We start from the raw sequence: 15,986 nt of genomic DNA, 5'->3' as shown, positions 1-15,986 counted from the left end.
AATGGCATATCAGCGCAGAGCTAATCTTGCCTGCCTCGATTCATATTTGCCTCGCTGTGGCGACCCACCCACGGCGTGACATGAAGAATCCCATCCCATCAATGCAGTGCGAGGACGAGCACTATTAATTAGGGCTCCAAAGATATATGACATTCACGTGTCAGAGGCGACCCGTATCATAAACGAGTTAGCATGTCCAAGTACACCCGCTCCAACATCTCATCCGAACAGATCGAGAGAGATCGAGAAGCCCGGCCATATGTCCCGATTAACAAGAAGCACCATGTGATGTCTGAGCAAATATGTGTGTATAAAGAAACCAAAATGTAAATGTAAAAAAAAAAGATCAAATAAAAAAGCAAAACTAAATCAACGCCAGGTTCTCCGTTCCCAAGTTGGTCCCAAGATCCAACGTAGATGCTATACAAATGAAGGACATAAACACACAAAAACAAAAAGAGGAAAAACAGATGTACTCCTCCCAAGTCTCTAAAAAAGAAAAGAAAAAAGATGGGGAGCCCACCACATGTTTCTTGGCACACGAAGCTCTCACCCTCTCGCCGCTTATGCGGGCGGGTTGGGCCAGTAGACCTTGGGGCAGTCGCCCTCGTTATCAATAAACTCTTGGATGCGCGACAGCTCCCATCCACTGACCCAGCGGCCCTGGTCGTCGTCGTGGTGCGGGGCGCCGAGCTTGAACGAGCGGGCAAACGAGCAAACGCCGCCGCGGAAGCGCCACTGGAAGCAGTCAGAGAAGCCGGAGCAGGCAGCCTTGCACTGGTCGGCAGAGTGGTGGGCCTCGCGCAGCGCGGGCGTCATTTCCTCCTCCTTGGGGCGGCGGTGCAACTCCCAGTCCTGCCACTTGTGCGTGCGCTCGTCGGTCGCGTCAAAGAGGAGCACGTCATCGCTCATGTTGTCCCACAGCTCGCGCTTCTCCTTGATGCGCGGCGCGACAAACTCGTGGTAGATGTCCTTGATCAGCATGGGCTTGTTCTTGATCTCATCGGTGGTGTTGTAGTGCATGTTCTCAAAGTCCCAGAAGGTGGCAACCTCCTCGCTGTTCATGTGGTGCATGGTAACAATGGGGTGGCACCAGGTGGATCTGCTGAAAGACATGGTGAAGGGCTTGTCACCGTTAATGGTAGGCCACTAGGAATTGGGTTAGCAACAGTCAGGCGCGGAGTACGTAAAAGTGACAAACTTACCATCTGCTGGATATCCAGACCTGTCTTGTCCTTGACCGACTGAGCCAGCATGTAATCACCGCAGCACACCGACTTGACAGTCACGTCATAGGCATTGGCGACGCCAGGGTGCTTTCCAACAAACTCCTTCATGGCAGCCTTGGACAGCAGGTAACCACTACCACCGTGGCCAAAGGGGAAGCTGCCCAGGAGCGCGACGTTGCCCATGTAAGCCGCGTGGTTAGGGTCAAGCTTGCTCAGCCACTGCATCAGCGTGGGCCACAGGACGTAGGTATCGGCGTCAATGGTCATGTACCAGTCGTAGTTGGGGCGCATGGCGTAGACCTTTTCGGCAATGTGAATGTTCTTGTACTTGTCGAGGTTCCAGCCATCCGAGGCGCCGTTGTGGGCGCCGCTCTGGTCGGCATTGCAAGTGTCCTGGTCAATGGCACACTGCTGCTGGCGGCGGTACAGGTCGAAGTCGGGGTTGTCGGTCATGGCCTCTTCGAGGACGTTGTCCAGGGCGTTGCGCACGTGGAAGCCCGAGATGGTCTGCTCCATGTCGGAGTAGATGAAGTATTCGGGAATGCAGCGGAGCACGGTCAGCAGCTGGGTAGGGATGCGGTCGTAGGATTCGGTAGCACCGGTCTTCATGATAATCAGGATGTTGCTGGTGTCCGGGAAGTTATCACAGACGGGGTCCAGGCGACGCGCGGGCTGGTCCAGGTTCGCAGGGATCAGGGCAGCCTCGGAAGCAACGGGGCTGGCAGCAGCAGGGGCAGCGGAGGTAGCATGAGCGGTGCCAGCAGCGTCACTGTGGACTGCGCTGTGGTGCTCGGGGGTGGTTTCCTCGGGTTTGTCCTGGTGGGCGGCATGGTCCGCGGGAGCATTGTTTTCGGGCTGCTGGTTGGCAGGCGCGGCAGCGCTTTCACCAATGGTGTTGGGAATGAAGTTGTTAGGGGCCAACGCGAAGCCCATGAGCATGATGACCAGCAGGGCCATCACAAGGACACGTCTCCGGGACAGCATGAGCAGAACTGTCCGGGGGACAGCCGGAAGGCTTTCGGCTGATAAACCCATGGTGATCGATACCCGTGGATACGATATGCGAAAATGGCAGATGAGAGACTAGGACAATATAAAGCCAGACAGTTTGTATACAAAGACTGGGGCCGAAGTCGTGGCCTTGGTGCTGGCAAAGAAAAGAAAGGAACACACCGCGCCAGTCAGAATAGACGACAGTGGAGAAAAAAAAATATATAGAAGAAAAGAAAAGAAATACAGAGACGGAGAAAACAAGCACACAGTTCGGAAGTTAAAAAAAACAAGGAGAGCCAAGCTCAATCGAGAGGTCGGCTCACTTTCGTCTTATAGCTTGGCTCTAGCTTCCAGGCCAAGACTAGAAACAAGAACAGAACAGATATAGGGGAAGACTAGCAGGGGAAATTAAAGTCCCAAAATAGGCCAGTCAGGAAGGCGGCCGTGGAGAATGGGAAGCGTGCAAGGGCCCCGTTCGTTCAAAACAAGGGGGCGTAGATCTGAGGACAGATCCACGAAAGAAAAGGCCGGGACAGGTGAAAAAGGGCAGCAGTGCAGCAGCGTGCTTTGCAGAAGAGACTGAGGTTGAAATTAAGGTTGTGCGTCCTACTACAGTGGCCCGGACTTGTCAATCAGGACGAGGACGGTCTGGTCGAGGGACACCCAACAAAGCCAAGCCAAGTAGCAGTTGACAATTGGCCACGCTCTCACCCACTCACTCACCCACAGAGCCAGAGCCAGAGCCAGAGAGAAGTCGACGAGTGCCGGTAGGGCGTACGCTGACTGACTGATGTTGTCGAGCTGATGCTTTCAGGGACGCCCGGCTCGTATAAGGTTCCTCAACAGGCATCCAAACCCTAAAGTAATGGTATCTGGCTAGGCTAGGATAGTTGGATACGATACGGTGTGATTGGCCCCGTCGGCGAGTGGGTGGGTGGATCAGGGCTAAGGAGAAGACCAGCGTGCGCGCAGCCCCCAGCACTCAGCACCCAGACACAGATTGTGCTTGGTCTTACAAGTAGCTGCAGCACTAGTGGTTAGTGGCCACTAGAGCCTGTAGCACGCCAATGTCTCGCTCTGCGGCTTGACTAGCACAGCGCCTGGTAAGATCCGAGCCGGGTTGTGCCAATACACCAGTAACGCTGCAGCAAGTTGGCCACAGCCGACAGAGCCACAGAACCACCGAGCAGCCAAGCAAATAAACCCCTGAGAACAGGTGAGCAGGATCGACAAGATGCAACTTGATCAGGCAAGGCTCATCCCATCTTTATCCCCCCCTTCCCCCATGGTCCTGATTTGTCATATTCACATTCATTCTCGCTTTTTATTCTTCGTTGGTTGTTCCGTCTGTTCTCCACCCCCGCTTCGCGTGCTCCATGGGCGTTGACAGACCGCCTCCCGATAGCCCAGGTGCTCATCTCCAGAGGGGCAACCGTAATTAACTGGCTTGCAAGGTGCTATTCTAAGAAGCACAAGGACACCCGAGATCGCGATCGAAGTCGGCTCTATCTTGCCGTGTACTCAAAATAACCGATAACGACAGAGAGAACAAACAGACAGGCAGGACAGGCGCCATGGAGGCAGATGCGGAAGCGGATGCGGACATAGCACCACTGACTAGATGTTTCCCAGCAGCACCTGGAGTGAGTGGTAAGGACTACACTGGACGGGTGTTTGTCTGTGGCAAGTTTGCTGTCAAACCGCTGTTTCAATGTTGACGCCCCATCACGTCAGTTGCACGAGCAGCAGCAGCAGAAGAGAAGAACAAGCACGCACGAGAGCAAAGGACTGGACTGGGCTGGACTGGCGTCGCTTGTACTCGGTTGCGTCTGCGTGCCGATAAAACGGTCAAGACACGCGAGGCACGAGATAATAGGTGGGAGACGAGAGACAAGAGACGAGAGACTTGCAAATAGCTTAGTGTCTCTGGCCGGGCCTGCCAACCGGGGCGTCTGTGGCGTGGTATATGGCATTGATGTCTCCGCCTCTTCTCGGCAGACAGGACCAATAGTCGAAGATCCAAGCCAGGCCAGCCCAGTCCAGGAGCCGCATGTCCGGGCCGTCGATTCAAGGATGCCTCAATACTAGTCAGCACAGTCGTAGCATGCCATTCCCCCTCTGCCCTCTCCCATTGATCGATTGCTTGACCGTGGCTTACTGCTCTGGCTGCATTGACCCGGTTCGTAACTCTCGGGTCATCTCCTCAAGCAACATGAAACGCAGAGCACCATTGCGCAGACGCTTTAATTTCCCGCCAAGGGTGACTAAGTCTAAAAAAAAAGCAATCGCACACCAGAAGAACGGATGGCCAGGTTTGATCCACGTTTCTTGTTCTGGAATCCTGGTCGCTTGTGAGCCGCCTCCTGTGGCGTGCAGCCCACCGACTGTGGCGTTTGGGCTTTTGTGGGTGGCTGAAACTGGCTATCTGGGTTACTGGTGATTCACAATGGTATATCCGAAGTGTAACCGTAAACAGCTGATGACTAGACCCAGGGTAGTCTTCGCTAGAATCTCTAATCCTCCGATCCTTGGACCTAATAACCTATGCTAATCGCAAGGGCAGCATAACCTTAGTCTCCAGAATCCAGCGTCCAACAGCCAACATGGCAAGTCCGTTTCGGGCTGGAATTGAATACCGCTCCTGTGCTCGTTGGTGCTCACCGCTGCCAACTCTCCAATTCCAGCCCCCATTGACAGTCACATCTGGCTCGAGAACACTGCCCATGTCAAGACACTATAGAACACCATAGAACAGGCTATATCAAGATCTCAATTCCACCACTCCGTCCTGCTGATTGGCCTGGCGCAGAAGCCAGCTAGAACACCAGGGAAGTAAGGCTAGAAGAACTGCCATTTCATCGCCTGAGCCTCCCCCCTCTCGCTGGATAGGGATGACAGGCCTTTCCCTGGCCAGCAAAGATGGCATTTGACGGAAGAACATGCGACATGCATGTTCCCTATTTGCACGTTGAGCTCGAGGGAGGGCAGGCGAGTCTTCAAGTGTGTCCAAGAATTCCAGGGCGCGTGTACTTGGCCGCTGGGCTCTCCGACTTTTGCGCTATTCCTACAGCCCCCCAATCAGCACTCAAGATTAACACATGCACCCCGTCTTCTGTTGCAGACCAGGACGAGTCAGTCCAGTGAGCTTCACAGCGTGTTGGCACCCTGCTGTTTTCCCGCCTGAGGCATGAATGAATAAGAATCCTCGGTGCGAAAGAGGAGAGCCCCCAGCATTCTTCTCCCCAGAGTTGCAGGCTTCAAAAAGTCCTTGGAACCCATCCCTCACAATCCTGAATCGAATCACTGCATATTGGCGTCTGTGCTTTTGCTTGTCTTCCCTGCTTCTTGTTCTCCTTGGCCCTTGCGTGTATTCGTTGTCATTGTTTCGTGCTCTCCGGCCGCAGATTTGTGGCGTTGCACCTGCGTGCCAGTGCGTTGATGCAGATTCAAGATACGGAGGATATACACGTAGCTGTAGTCATAGGTAGCAGTGGTACTGGCACACAGGCACAGCATGTCTGGTACTCTGCATCCATACTTGAGCAAAGCATGCAATCTGCAAGGACAGAGTCTGTAGTCTGCGCTGGTCAACCAACACAGCCCCAAGTCTGATAAATTAGGTCCTGCCATGAGTCTGGTAGCACTCGAGTACTACAATGACATGGTAAATGTGTGGCCACTGCACTACAAGACAAGCATGAGCATAGACTGACACTTGTACTAGTTGGTTGAATAGAGTTAAGCAGTTCTTTAGATAACTCGCGTCTGTCGCATAAATCAAAGTACAAGCGCCTTTAAACCCGATACTCCCGGCATTCTTCACCGCCCTGAAAGTTCTACCCCGCTACGGATAATACCTACCAACGCACCCGTCTGGATGGCTTCGTTTGCACCCCCGGAAATGCGGTATTCGACATCGGCCAGCCCGTCGAGCCACGTAATCATGGCCTCAGGTGCCACTGATAGCTTGGCAAGCTCGTCAGCGAGCGCTGTGATAATGTCGGCCAGCGCGAGACCCTGCGTAGTCTTGATAGCGTTGATAGTGGTCAGACATGCCGTCACGTCTGCCGTACCGAGCAGCGTGTCGACGATTTCGCGGATGGCGTTGGGCGCCGGCGCCGCAATGCACGTGTAGATGGTGTCGGTTGTGATGAGCTCGCGCTGGATGTCCTGGTCGGCGATTTTGGGGCCGTTGCGGGGCTGGAGGGGGGCGCCTGGGAGAGGGACGTGAAACGTTAGCAGGATGTATTACGCATGCAGAATGACGCGGAGGAAAGTGTGGCAAACCCATAGACGGCCGGGGGAGGGGTGGGTTCCGTCGGTGTTGAAACACGGACACCATTCGTGAACAGTGAGGGTTTTTGCGCGTCTCATGTCGTCTGGTTGCTGGTGTTTTGGAATCACACTCACTTGATGCGTGGCATGCCTGGAGCACGTTGAGCGCTCGGCGCATGTCACCCTTGCTTAGCTTTACCAGCGCCTCGACAGCCTCAGGCCGGATCTTGACGCCCTCGTCCTCGACCACCTTGTCGACCAGCACCTTGATGTCGGCCTCCTTGAGCGGGCTGAAGCGGAAGCGCGTGCAGCGCGACAGCAGAGCCGGTGACAGCTTGTGAGCGTAGTTGGCAATGATGCAGAATCGCGTGTTAGTCGTGTACTTTTCCATGATACGTCGCAGGGCCATCTGCGCCGTGTTGGTCATGGCGTCGGCCTCGTCGAGAATAATGAGCTTGTAAGTGGCCATGCCGCGGCCAGAGCCGTTGCTACTTGCACCGCCGCCCATGTTGAAAATCTGCTTTGTCGACGCAAACGTCTTGATCTGCTCGCGCACCACGTCAATGCCACGGTCGTCCGAAGCGTTCAGCTCCAGCACCATTTGCCGCATGTTGGCGCTGCCGTAGATGCGCCGCGCGAGCGCCAGGATTGTCGATGTCTTGCCCGTGCCCGGCGGCCCGTACAGCAGCAGGTGCGGCAGTCGGTTGCTCTCGACAAATTTGTTGATGGTGGCGAGGATGTCGTGATGGCCCGAGACGTCGCTCAGGGAGGCAGGTCGGAACTTTTCGACCCTGCGGGCATGGTCAGAAACAGGCCTACTAGGAAGGGGGAGACCCCGGGGACTTAGACTCACCAGGGGAGGCTGTCTTGCGCTTCGACCGGGAGATTGGCGGCACTGCGTTTCCCTTTGGGAGCATCGGCGTGGAAGCTCACGGCGGGGACGTCGACATCCATCTCATTGTCGGACATGGTGAACAGCGGATGCGGATTTAGGCGTGAGACGCAGACAAGATATAGAAGCAAAGGGAACAAAAACAAAACTTCACATGTAAAGAGAAAAAAACACTTCTATGGCGTCATCAACCGAGACGTTATAGCCAAGTCGGCAAAAGCAGCTTCATAGGTGTACGCTTGGATGAATTACAAGACGCGTGAAGCGCGTTGCACAAGGCTGAAGTCAATTAGATCCCTGCTAATTTGAACCAATTAGCGGCGCTTCTTTCAACGGGGCTGACAGATTTGTGTGGCACTAGGGTTGTATGCTCTAAGGGTTGATATAAGAACTTTGATATCCAACTTCTTTTTCTTACAAACTTCAAGATCGCTAAAGTCTGGTTGTCTTTGACAATTTCCATTTATCGTGTATCTCTATAAAAGCTCTCATGCAGCTAGGTTCTCCTTCTTCAACACTGGGCTAAGCTTCTTTAACCAAAGAACACACCATCTCTCACTTACCCTTTTGACTACTTCATACCCTCCATCATCATGGCTATCGCCACTCCTGAGCCTACTGGCGCCCCTGCATCTCCGGCCGCCATCTCCGCCGCAGTAGTCGCGAACACCGCGGCTCTACGAACCAATCTCCTGCGGAGTAGCTTCAACCTGCGCAAACCCCCCGCCACCGCCGTAGCCAGCGCTACAACCACCGCCACCAAGGCCTCCAAGTATGCCGCCAAGGTGCGCGCCGCCGAGACCGAAGACCTGCGGAACCTGCCACAGCACAACGCCGGAATCGGCTGCCGGCCCGACGCACAGGCACTCCAGGCTAAGCGCGCCGACGACGAGCTGCGCCGCAAGCTGCAGCTGCACCGCAAGAGGGGCACGGAGGCGGCCATGTTGGGCGCCGAGAGCAGTGATGAGGACGAGGGACGGAGTGGCCTGGGAAAGTCCAAGAGAGTGAAAAGGGCACAGCCTGTGCCCCAGGTCAAGGATGTTGCGGTGGTCGATGAAGATGTGAAGGGGGGGCAGATGGAGGCGATGGTGGATGCTGGTGGGCTGGGGGTTGGGACGTCTGCGAAACAAAAGAGCAAAAAGAAGAAGAACAAGAAGAACAAGGCTGCTGCAGATTGTGCGCGGCCATAGCTACTTCTTGCTCCGGGGACATTCTTGTGTGGATATCGGGAAGCTGGGCGTTGCAGGCGTTTAAAAACTTGATTTAAATAATACAGCCGTTGGCGCTCTTTGTACATGTATCTTCTTTGATATTGTGTCTTTATCTATGCCCTAATCATCCTCCATCAGAGCCGCCAGCTCTGCCTCTTCCTCTGCCGTCATAAGGCCCTCGTCCTTTTCCTCGTCCTTCTCATCATCAGCCACCACGTCCTTACGCATCTCGTCTACTAAGGCATCTAGTTCCTTGCGCTTCAGCGGCCACACTCTGATGGTACCGTCGATACTCACACTACATACTTTCTGGCTCAGATCGCGTGGGTCTGTAACTAGCAATAGGTCAGTGACCTCGTCAAAGTGGCCATACAGCGCATACGCTAGTTTCCCCGACGCCTTGTCCCAGACCTTGACGTCCTCGTCACGGCCAGCCGTCACAACCCACGACTCAGTGACGGCAACGGCGCGCACATGGTCGCCGTGGACAATGGTGTCTTCGGGCGCAAAACCGCGCGCGCGCGAGAGGCACTTGGCCGTGCCGTCGGCGCTGGCAGTCCATAGATCGACCTCGTCGTCACCAGAGGCCGTGGCAAAGTGCAGGCGGTATATGCCGGTCTCGTGGACGCAGATAGTGGGCTGGTCGGCAGCGGGAGCACCGGGCGCAGCGGCGGACTGGGTCTCACGTAACTGCTCGTGCGACGCCAGCGAGATGCGCCACCGCCGGATGTGTGGATCGCTTCCGGCCGAGACGATGACAGCAGCCGAAGCGGTGCTGAGAACAGGGTCAATGGCGAGATGCTGCACGGAACCCATGGCGATGGTCGGGTCCTGGATCATGTATAGCTGGGTCCCAGTCTGGGAGTTCCAGACAATCAGCTTCTTGTCGGCGCCGCCACTGACAAGCACGTCGACGCCATCAAGTGTCGTCCACACGAGCGCTTTGACAAAGTCAGAGTGGCCTGCGAGGGGCTTGCCTACAGGCTTGCCCGAGGCGATGTCCCATTGGTGGATTGTCTTGTCCCACGAGCCGGCTGCTATCACGGTCTTGGTGGCAGCCAGGCAGGTGACAGGAGCTGTGGGCCCAGAGTACGACTTTGAGACTGCGCCAGTCTAGCAAGGAGTGTTGTAAAGGGTGTCAGTACGTACATGTCATGTACAAAGAGGGAAACCAAGGCCGAGCATAGTGCAGGTGAATGACGGTGGAGGATTGAGGCCTGTCCATACAGCAATGCGGGAGGAAGAGACAAGCACCGCGAGGGATGGATAATGGCACAGGCAAAGCGAGACTGCTGAAAGCACCCGGTACCACCCTGCAGCCACAATGCGCCCTTATCGGAGAAGGGGGTCACAGTGCAAGCAAGCCTTACCTCGAGATTGACGCGGCGCACTTTGCTCGCCGACTCAGCGACAAAGACGGATGAAAGAGGCGCGCTGGGGTCGGCCGCCAGCGCCAGCAGCTTGCTCTTGAGCTTTACCGGGCTACCAAAGACATTGTTTGACTTGGCGAGCTTGCGGGCGTTTTTGGCGTGTGTAGCGCTTTGTACATGTGTCACTGGTTAGCAGCTTTGGCCAAGGCGGGGCATTGGCCACCGGAAGGAGGCGAGGACTGCCGGCTTACTCGGTCTGGAAGAAGTTGTCGGTATTGGAGGTCATCGACATCTTGGCGGTGCTTCTTGGAATTCGTGGCTGTGGGCGGTGGCTTGGTTGGGGAGGGCGATATAACGAGGACTGGTGGCATTATACGCCAGCACCAACTCTAGGAGTCAAAGTACAGGTGTTGCGGTTTGTAATACTTGCAAAACTAGGGTTAAATCGGGTTGCATGCCTTGTTGCTTTGGTCCCACTTTGTTTTCCCATACACGGGCGTTGGCTTCGACGCTAGAACATCCTGGCCAATCAGAGCCGCCACGCTAGAGCCGCAGAGCTCCACAGACATCGGCTCTCAAGGGTCTCTCATAGTCCAAAATGATGCAGTTTACTATCATGTGAAAGACGACCCAGCACCAACGTCGCATTGCATCGCTTTGTCTCACAGCCGCCCGTCACCCCCAAAGCAGCTCTTTATAGCTGGAGGAGCCTCAGTGAGACCCAAAGAGGCTCTGAGGGGGCTCTCACTTGCCGGTCTCTTTTGGCGATAGGCCTTTTGCTGTCAGCTGCGGCCGGGGGCACCTGCACGCTCTGCGACCATCCGGGCTGCAATTGGCTTGCCTTGGTACGGTGTGAGCTCGTTGTTTTGCGTGGGCTCATCTCATTCGGCGGCTCTTCTGCTGCCCACGCTATTGATCCTGCAGGATGACTGCTGTTGTGATATATGCATGCAAGTGCAAGTCCACACGTGAGTGCAACCCGCGGACTTTGATCAAGAGGCACGCAAAGTCCGTAGAGAGAAGCAGTGATGGTGGGTGACAGGAGTACATATGTGCAAATGGCCTGCCAGCCCAAGGTGAGAGAGGAGGGGAGACGTCTTTCTTTCTCCCGTCATTCTCGTCTTCACCATGGACACTCAGCTATTATCGCCACCAGACACATCCAAGGCGCCCTCGCTAGACAACATCCGCATGGACTCAGGCGCACTGGAACTCGGCCCTGTTATCTCCTACGATGATGTTCGCTAGTACCGAAACCCACGCAACTGGAGTATGCTCCGCCGGGGACTCCATACAATTGTCCCCGGCATTCTTGCCTTCCAGATGCACGTCTTCCTGACAGCCCTACACATGTGCCCGTGACCATGCTAACCCTGTATTGCCTAACAGCACCTTTAGCACCTCCATTATGATTCCTGCCCTCCCGCAAATCATGCTCGAGTTCGCCGTCAGCCGGGTCACGGCACCTTTAACCCTGACTATTTACACTATCGGTTTGGCTTTTGGGCCACTGTTCATTGCCTCGTTCTCCGAGCTGTTTGGTCGCCGCTGGATCTACGTCACGACCAGCGGCGCCTTTGTCATCTTTACCGGCTGTTGCACTGCTGCGCCCAATTTTGCCAGCTTGCTTGTGCTCCGCTTCTGTACCGGCTTTTCGGGCTCTGCGGTACTGGCTATTGGCGCTGGCACCATTGCTGATGTCTGGGGCTTGAGCACATCGGGAGCCTATGCCGGGCTTCTCTTCATTCTCGGCCCGTTCTTGGGTCCTACGCTGGGCCCATTAGCCGGCGCATACGTCATGGGTAGCCACTCGGACTGGCGCTGGACTTTGTATACTGCGCTTATTCTAGGCTCAGTTCTATTTGTTGCGACGGTTCTCATGAGCGAGACTTCTAAGAACTGGATCTTGCGCAATGACCCGGCATATCAGAACAAGATTGATCTTAGTGCAGAGAACATAGGAGCTCTGCTGCGCAAAGCGCTGTTAAAGCCTACCAGGATGCTATTCACCGACAGCGTAGTCTCGGTCCTGGCATTCTACAGTGCCTACGTCTACGCGCTAGTCTTCAGCTACTTTGCCAGCACGTCATACATTCTTCAGCGCTTCTACAGCTTCACGCTCAAGGAAGTAGGCCTGAGCTTCCTCAGCGTCATCATCGGCTACCTTCTAGCGACCATCATGTTTGGCGTCTTTACTCGCATCGGCGAGCGCAAGGCAACCCAAGAGAGCGTTAGCATGCATAATGAGCATCGTCTGATGTCTGCTTGTGTTGGGAGCCTGTTGCTTCCTGCTGGCTTGTTCTGGTATGCGTGGGAGGCCCACGCCGGGGGTCGCTGGGCGGCGCTGGTTGCAGCCGGCATCGTTTTTGGGTGTGGTGCGTTTTCCATCTTTGTAAGTGCTTTGGTTATACCCAGAGTTGCGTAAAACATTGCTGACGAGTGGCTGGCTGTTGCTCAATAGTTGTCCATAATAATCTACCAGGTCGAGTTCTTTGGCGCCGATTCTGGTGCTTCTGGTGAGTCTCCTTGATTCGAGCATTTCATATCCTCGCCGTGATACTGACCATGGGTTTACCCTGCACTAGCCATCGCTGCCAACGGTATGCTGAGTTACACAATGGGCGCCGTGTTCCCGCTGTTTACTGTTCAAATGTACCAGAAGCTTGGCGTGCACTGGGCCGGCAGTACATTTGCCTTTCTGGCTGTCGCCATGATCCCGATCCCTTTTATCCTGTTCAAGTTTGGACCCCGTTTGCGCCAGCGCAGCAAGTTCACTCCTGATGTGTTTGAGAAGTAAGACCGAGATTGGGCTAGAAGCCAAGACACGGCACATAAACTGGCAAGGCAGAGCACATTATTTTCTTGTCATAGTTATTGTATTTGGACCTCCACATATTTAATTCTTAACTTGTAATGATTTGTTATTCGGGGCCATCGCTCTTGGTCTGTGGGTAGATCTCCGCTGAGTTCATGCTAGCGATCTTGACTGGCATTACACAGAATGCCATGGATACTCTCGTCCCCTGACGGCTAGTACTACCCAGTCAGCCACAAGAAAGTTCCTAGCCACCTTGAAATATAACCGCTTTTGTTGATGATTCTCCTTGTTCCTCCTGCACCTACTTGAGCTACCCATTACAAGAAAACACCGCTGTCACTCTTCCATGCAAAGCTTGACCCAGGCTATATTTCCTCCCCTAGTTCTCTGCTCTGATACAACGCCGCAATAGCCGCCCCGATGCTCGATCCGTTCTTGGCTAGACCGATCTTGACGCGTTGCTCGCCCGCTACACCAACGTCGGCAATGTCTCGCAGCGCACTGCGCAAGTGCTCCTCGAACGACGGATAGTATTCAATTAGAGACCCATCAACGCCAATGTCAATCACGCCCACGTCTGTCTCGGATTCCGAGTCTGTCGAAAACACGGCCGTGGTGGTGCTGGAGAGCGTGGGCGAGGATGTCTGTGGCATTGCATTTAGCTTCGGGGCCGCCTTGGCTTCCTGACTGCAGGGGTGTGTGGGTGCCGGCGGGGAAGTCGATCCGCAGATGCGTCTTAGGAACTGATACAAGGATTTGAAAATAGCGGTGCACCCTGTCGCGTCGTTCTCCCGGGGGTCTCTGGTTTTTCTAGCAAGAGATTTGGGGGGTTGTGTTTCGGTTGCTTTTAGCGGCATTGTTCCAGCCCTAGATTTGGAGACACGGCCAGATTGGATTATAATTCCTGCAACAGCTACACCCGATATACGCCCTGCCCTCCGGCCAATAGCCATGGCGATTGTCCGAATTGCCTGTGCATCCTGGAGTGTTAGACCGCTGACTTGCAGCCTATCCGCCGCAACTTTGATACTCTCTGCAAGATCTAGACTACTGTCGCCTGCAAAGACCGACAGAAGCTCGCTGTCGAGTTGATATCGCTTAAGCAGCGGACACGTTGTGCTGTCTTTTATGGTGAATCTGAATAGCTCTGCCTTCAACAGATCCACAAGCGCTAACCTCAGTAACTCACCTAAATACAGCCCCGACGTCCGCTTTTCCAGCGTTTGTTGGGCAGGATTTGTTGACTCGCGATCAAGAACCTGGTCGTACTGTGTTGACGACAGTGCAGCCGTGTTGTCGTCGAAGCAGCCTCCCCATTCAGTGTTCATGAGCATCAAGTCCTGGCCTGTGCTCGGAACCGCATCGGCCTTGAAGCCAAGCTTCTGGATTCTACTTAGTCGTTCGGCGTATGCCGCGTTCGTCCCGGTGCCGAAAATGGCACCCATGAGTGTCGGCGGGTTGGTCGGATGTGTGTACGCACGGGCCAAAAGCGTGCCCACACTGTCATTGGCCAGTGCACATACTGATACAGGCAGCTCCAGGGTGTCGACGGCCTCCTGCAGCATCTGGCACGGGTCACGGCCAATAGCCATCGGGATGGCCCAGCCCTTGTCCCACTGCAGCAAAACGCCGCGCGCCAGCGAGTGCTGCTCAAACGTGAAGCTGAAGATGAAGCCGAGCGGCAGGCGCTGTGGCGATGTCTGTGACCCAGCTGTGTCCGGGCTCGTTAGGTGGGCGTTTGCAGCGAGGAAGTCGGCGATACACTGCGCGATAAAGAGAAACAGCGGCATGTAGCTGTGCTCAGTCATGACGCTGCGCGGGATCTCACGCGCCTGCTGGAGCAACGTGTAGGTGGAGTCTCCATGAAGCTGTACCGAGCACACACGACAGTTGGTTCCACCAAGATCGACGCCGAGAAACACGCCGGTCTCGGTGCCGGTCGGCAGACTGGTGATAAACGATGGAATCTGAGTGGTGCTTTCATTGCGCAGGGCAGAGTCTTGAGTGGGTCACGAGTTGTGGGTATTAGCTTGAGGGTACGGTAGAGGGAGGAAGGCCAAGAACGGGAGATGGGCAGCTCACCTAGATGCTGTACAAGATGGGCCACAGCAGTGTTTGCCTGCTCCGGGCCAAAGTCGAACTTGGCGGCAATTTTCTGCGCTTTCTGGAGCAGCTCGGTTGCTGCGGGAGCAACTTCCATCGGAGCGAGTCGCAGGGTGTAACGGGGGAGAACAGAGGAAGGGAAAGACAGAGACTTGCAAGTCGGCAGAGGTATAGGGAGGAAGTAAGCACAAGGGCTCCCGGCTACTTGAGAAAACGCGGACGGGAGCGAAAGAAAAAGAAGAATAGAAGCAGATCGGCCAAGTCGCCCTCGGGTTTGCAGAATCTGCTCGATGGATGTACCTGTAATCCTGTCTTTGTGTCAAGGCCTGCTCTCCCACAGGCTACGGACCGTTGAAGCCCGGGCTATCTACAATAGCACAAGTATTACATGGCAGCAAGTGGGCGAGAGTGCCGGGGAACTGGGGGAGGAGTGGTTGGAAGGGATAGACAAAGACAAGCATGACGCCATGGACGGCGGGCATGAGTTAGTGCACAACGTTGAGTGAGTTATAGACTGACAAAGTGCCTGAGCCTGTAGCCCATTTGGACTCAGGCGTGGACTAAGACGTAGACCCGTACAAGTGAGGGCCGGCATTCAGATTCCTTCCCGGGTGTGGGTCCGCCCGGCAAAGCACGGAGAGATGACCGGGTCTTCCGCGCCTGCGGAAAGCCCTGGGGTTCCCCCTTCTGGCTCGCCAACAAGCTGTGGGCTTGTTGAAGGGGTCTTCTTAGTAGTTTTAGCGCTGAATGTTTTTGTTTGTGAAGGCTTTCTTCTAATGCCGTTAATTGCTGTCGAGGAGAGTCACATGCTACATAACCCTAAGGCCAGGGTCTGTTTGTACAACATCAGACACTTGCACCAATCGCGAACTGCTCCCCACTGAATGAAACAGGCTCCCCGCTTCCACTTTTCCCCACTCAAAGTTTCCACGACCCAGCCAGATTTAGACAGGTCGGCTACGCAGGGCCATGCCGGCGATGCTTTAACCTTAGGCACTCATTGTGTGACAGTGGACACACTATCCCAACTGCATCCTTCCCCGAAATCGCCTGTGAGGCCCGCTACCGCTCTTTATCTTTAGTGTGCGTGTCGTG

At 55.0% G+C, this 15,986-nt stretch overlaps 6 protein-coding genes across 6 annotated transcripts; 2 read left to right on the top strand and 4 right to left on the bottom strand.

Moving 5' to 3' along the window:
- Positions 1-564: 564 nt before the first annotated feature.
- Positions 565-2,264, bottom strand: BROUX77_007391 (uncharacterized protein; the record flags this gene model as incomplete). The annotated part of the gene is made up of 2 exons (XM_073752480.1): positions 565-1,149; positions 1,206-2,264. The coding sequence occupies 2 exons, from the start codon at positions 2,262-2,264 to the stop codon at positions 565-567; spliced, it is 1,644 nt and encodes a 547-aa protein (XP_073601684.1).
- Positions 2,265-6,041: 3,777 nt separating this feature from the next.
- BROUX77_007390 (uncharacterized protein) lies at positions 6,042-7,466 on the bottom strand (the record flags this gene model as incomplete). Its single annotated transcript, XM_073752479.1, has 3 exons — positions 6,042-6,436; positions 6,633-7,288; positions 7,351-7,466. 3 exons carry the CDS (start codon positions 7,464-7,466, stop codon positions 6,042-6,044), a joined length of 1,167 nt encoding a protein of 388 aa, XP_073601683.1.
- Positions 7,467-7,982: 516 nt separating this feature from the next.
- BROUX77_007389 (uncharacterized protein) lies at positions 7,983-8,579 on the top strand (the record flags this gene model as incomplete). The annotated part of the gene is made up of 1 exon (XM_073752478.1): positions 7,983-8,579. The coding sequence occupies one exon, from the start codon at positions 7,983-7,985 to the stop codon at positions 8,577-8,579; it is 597 nt and encodes a 198-aa protein (XP_073601682.1).
- A 141-nt stretch (positions 8,580-8,720) lies between these two features.
- On the bottom strand, positions 8,721-10,262 carry BROUX77_007388 (uncharacterized protein; the record flags this gene model as incomplete). Its single annotated transcript, XM_073752477.1, has 3 exons — positions 8,721-9,713; positions 9,971-10,139; positions 10,222-10,262. The coding sequence occupies 3 exons, from the start codon at positions 10,260-10,262 to the stop codon at positions 8,721-8,723; spliced, it is 1,203 nt and encodes a 400-aa protein (XP_073601681.1).
- An 836-nt stretch (positions 10,263-11,098) lies between these two features.
- BROUX77_007387 (uncharacterized protein) lies at positions 11,099-12,767 on the top strand (the record flags this gene model as incomplete). Its single annotated transcript, XM_073752476.1, has 4 exons — positions 11,099-11,217; positions 11,360-12,362; positions 12,432-12,486; positions 12,556-12,767. The coding sequence occupies 4 exons, from the start codon at positions 11,099-11,101 to the stop codon at positions 12,765-12,767; spliced, it is 1,389 nt and encodes a 462-aa protein (XP_073601680.1).
- Positions 12,768-13,153: 386 nt separating this feature from the next.
- Positions 13,154-14,988, bottom strand: BROUX77_007386 (uncharacterized protein; the record flags this gene model as incomplete). The annotated part of the gene is made up of 2 exons (XM_073752475.1): positions 13,154-14,787; positions 14,871-14,988. The coding sequence occupies 2 exons, from the start codon at positions 14,986-14,988 to the stop codon at positions 13,154-13,156; spliced, it is 1,752 nt and encodes a 583-aa protein (XP_073601679.1).
- Positions 14,989-15,986: the final 998 nt, after the last annotated feature.

This window comes from Berkeleyomyces rouxiae (genome assembly GCF_048999995.1).
Source record: "Berkeleyomyces rouxiae strain 22BRR77 chromosome Unknown BrBRR77_ptg000012l, whole genome shotgun sequence".
NCBI lineage: Eukaryota > Fungi > Ascomycota > Sordariomycetes > Microascales > Ceratocystidaceae > Berkeleyomyces > Berkeleyomyces rouxiae.
This window is presented reverse-complemented; position numbering and strand designations above follow the sequence as displayed.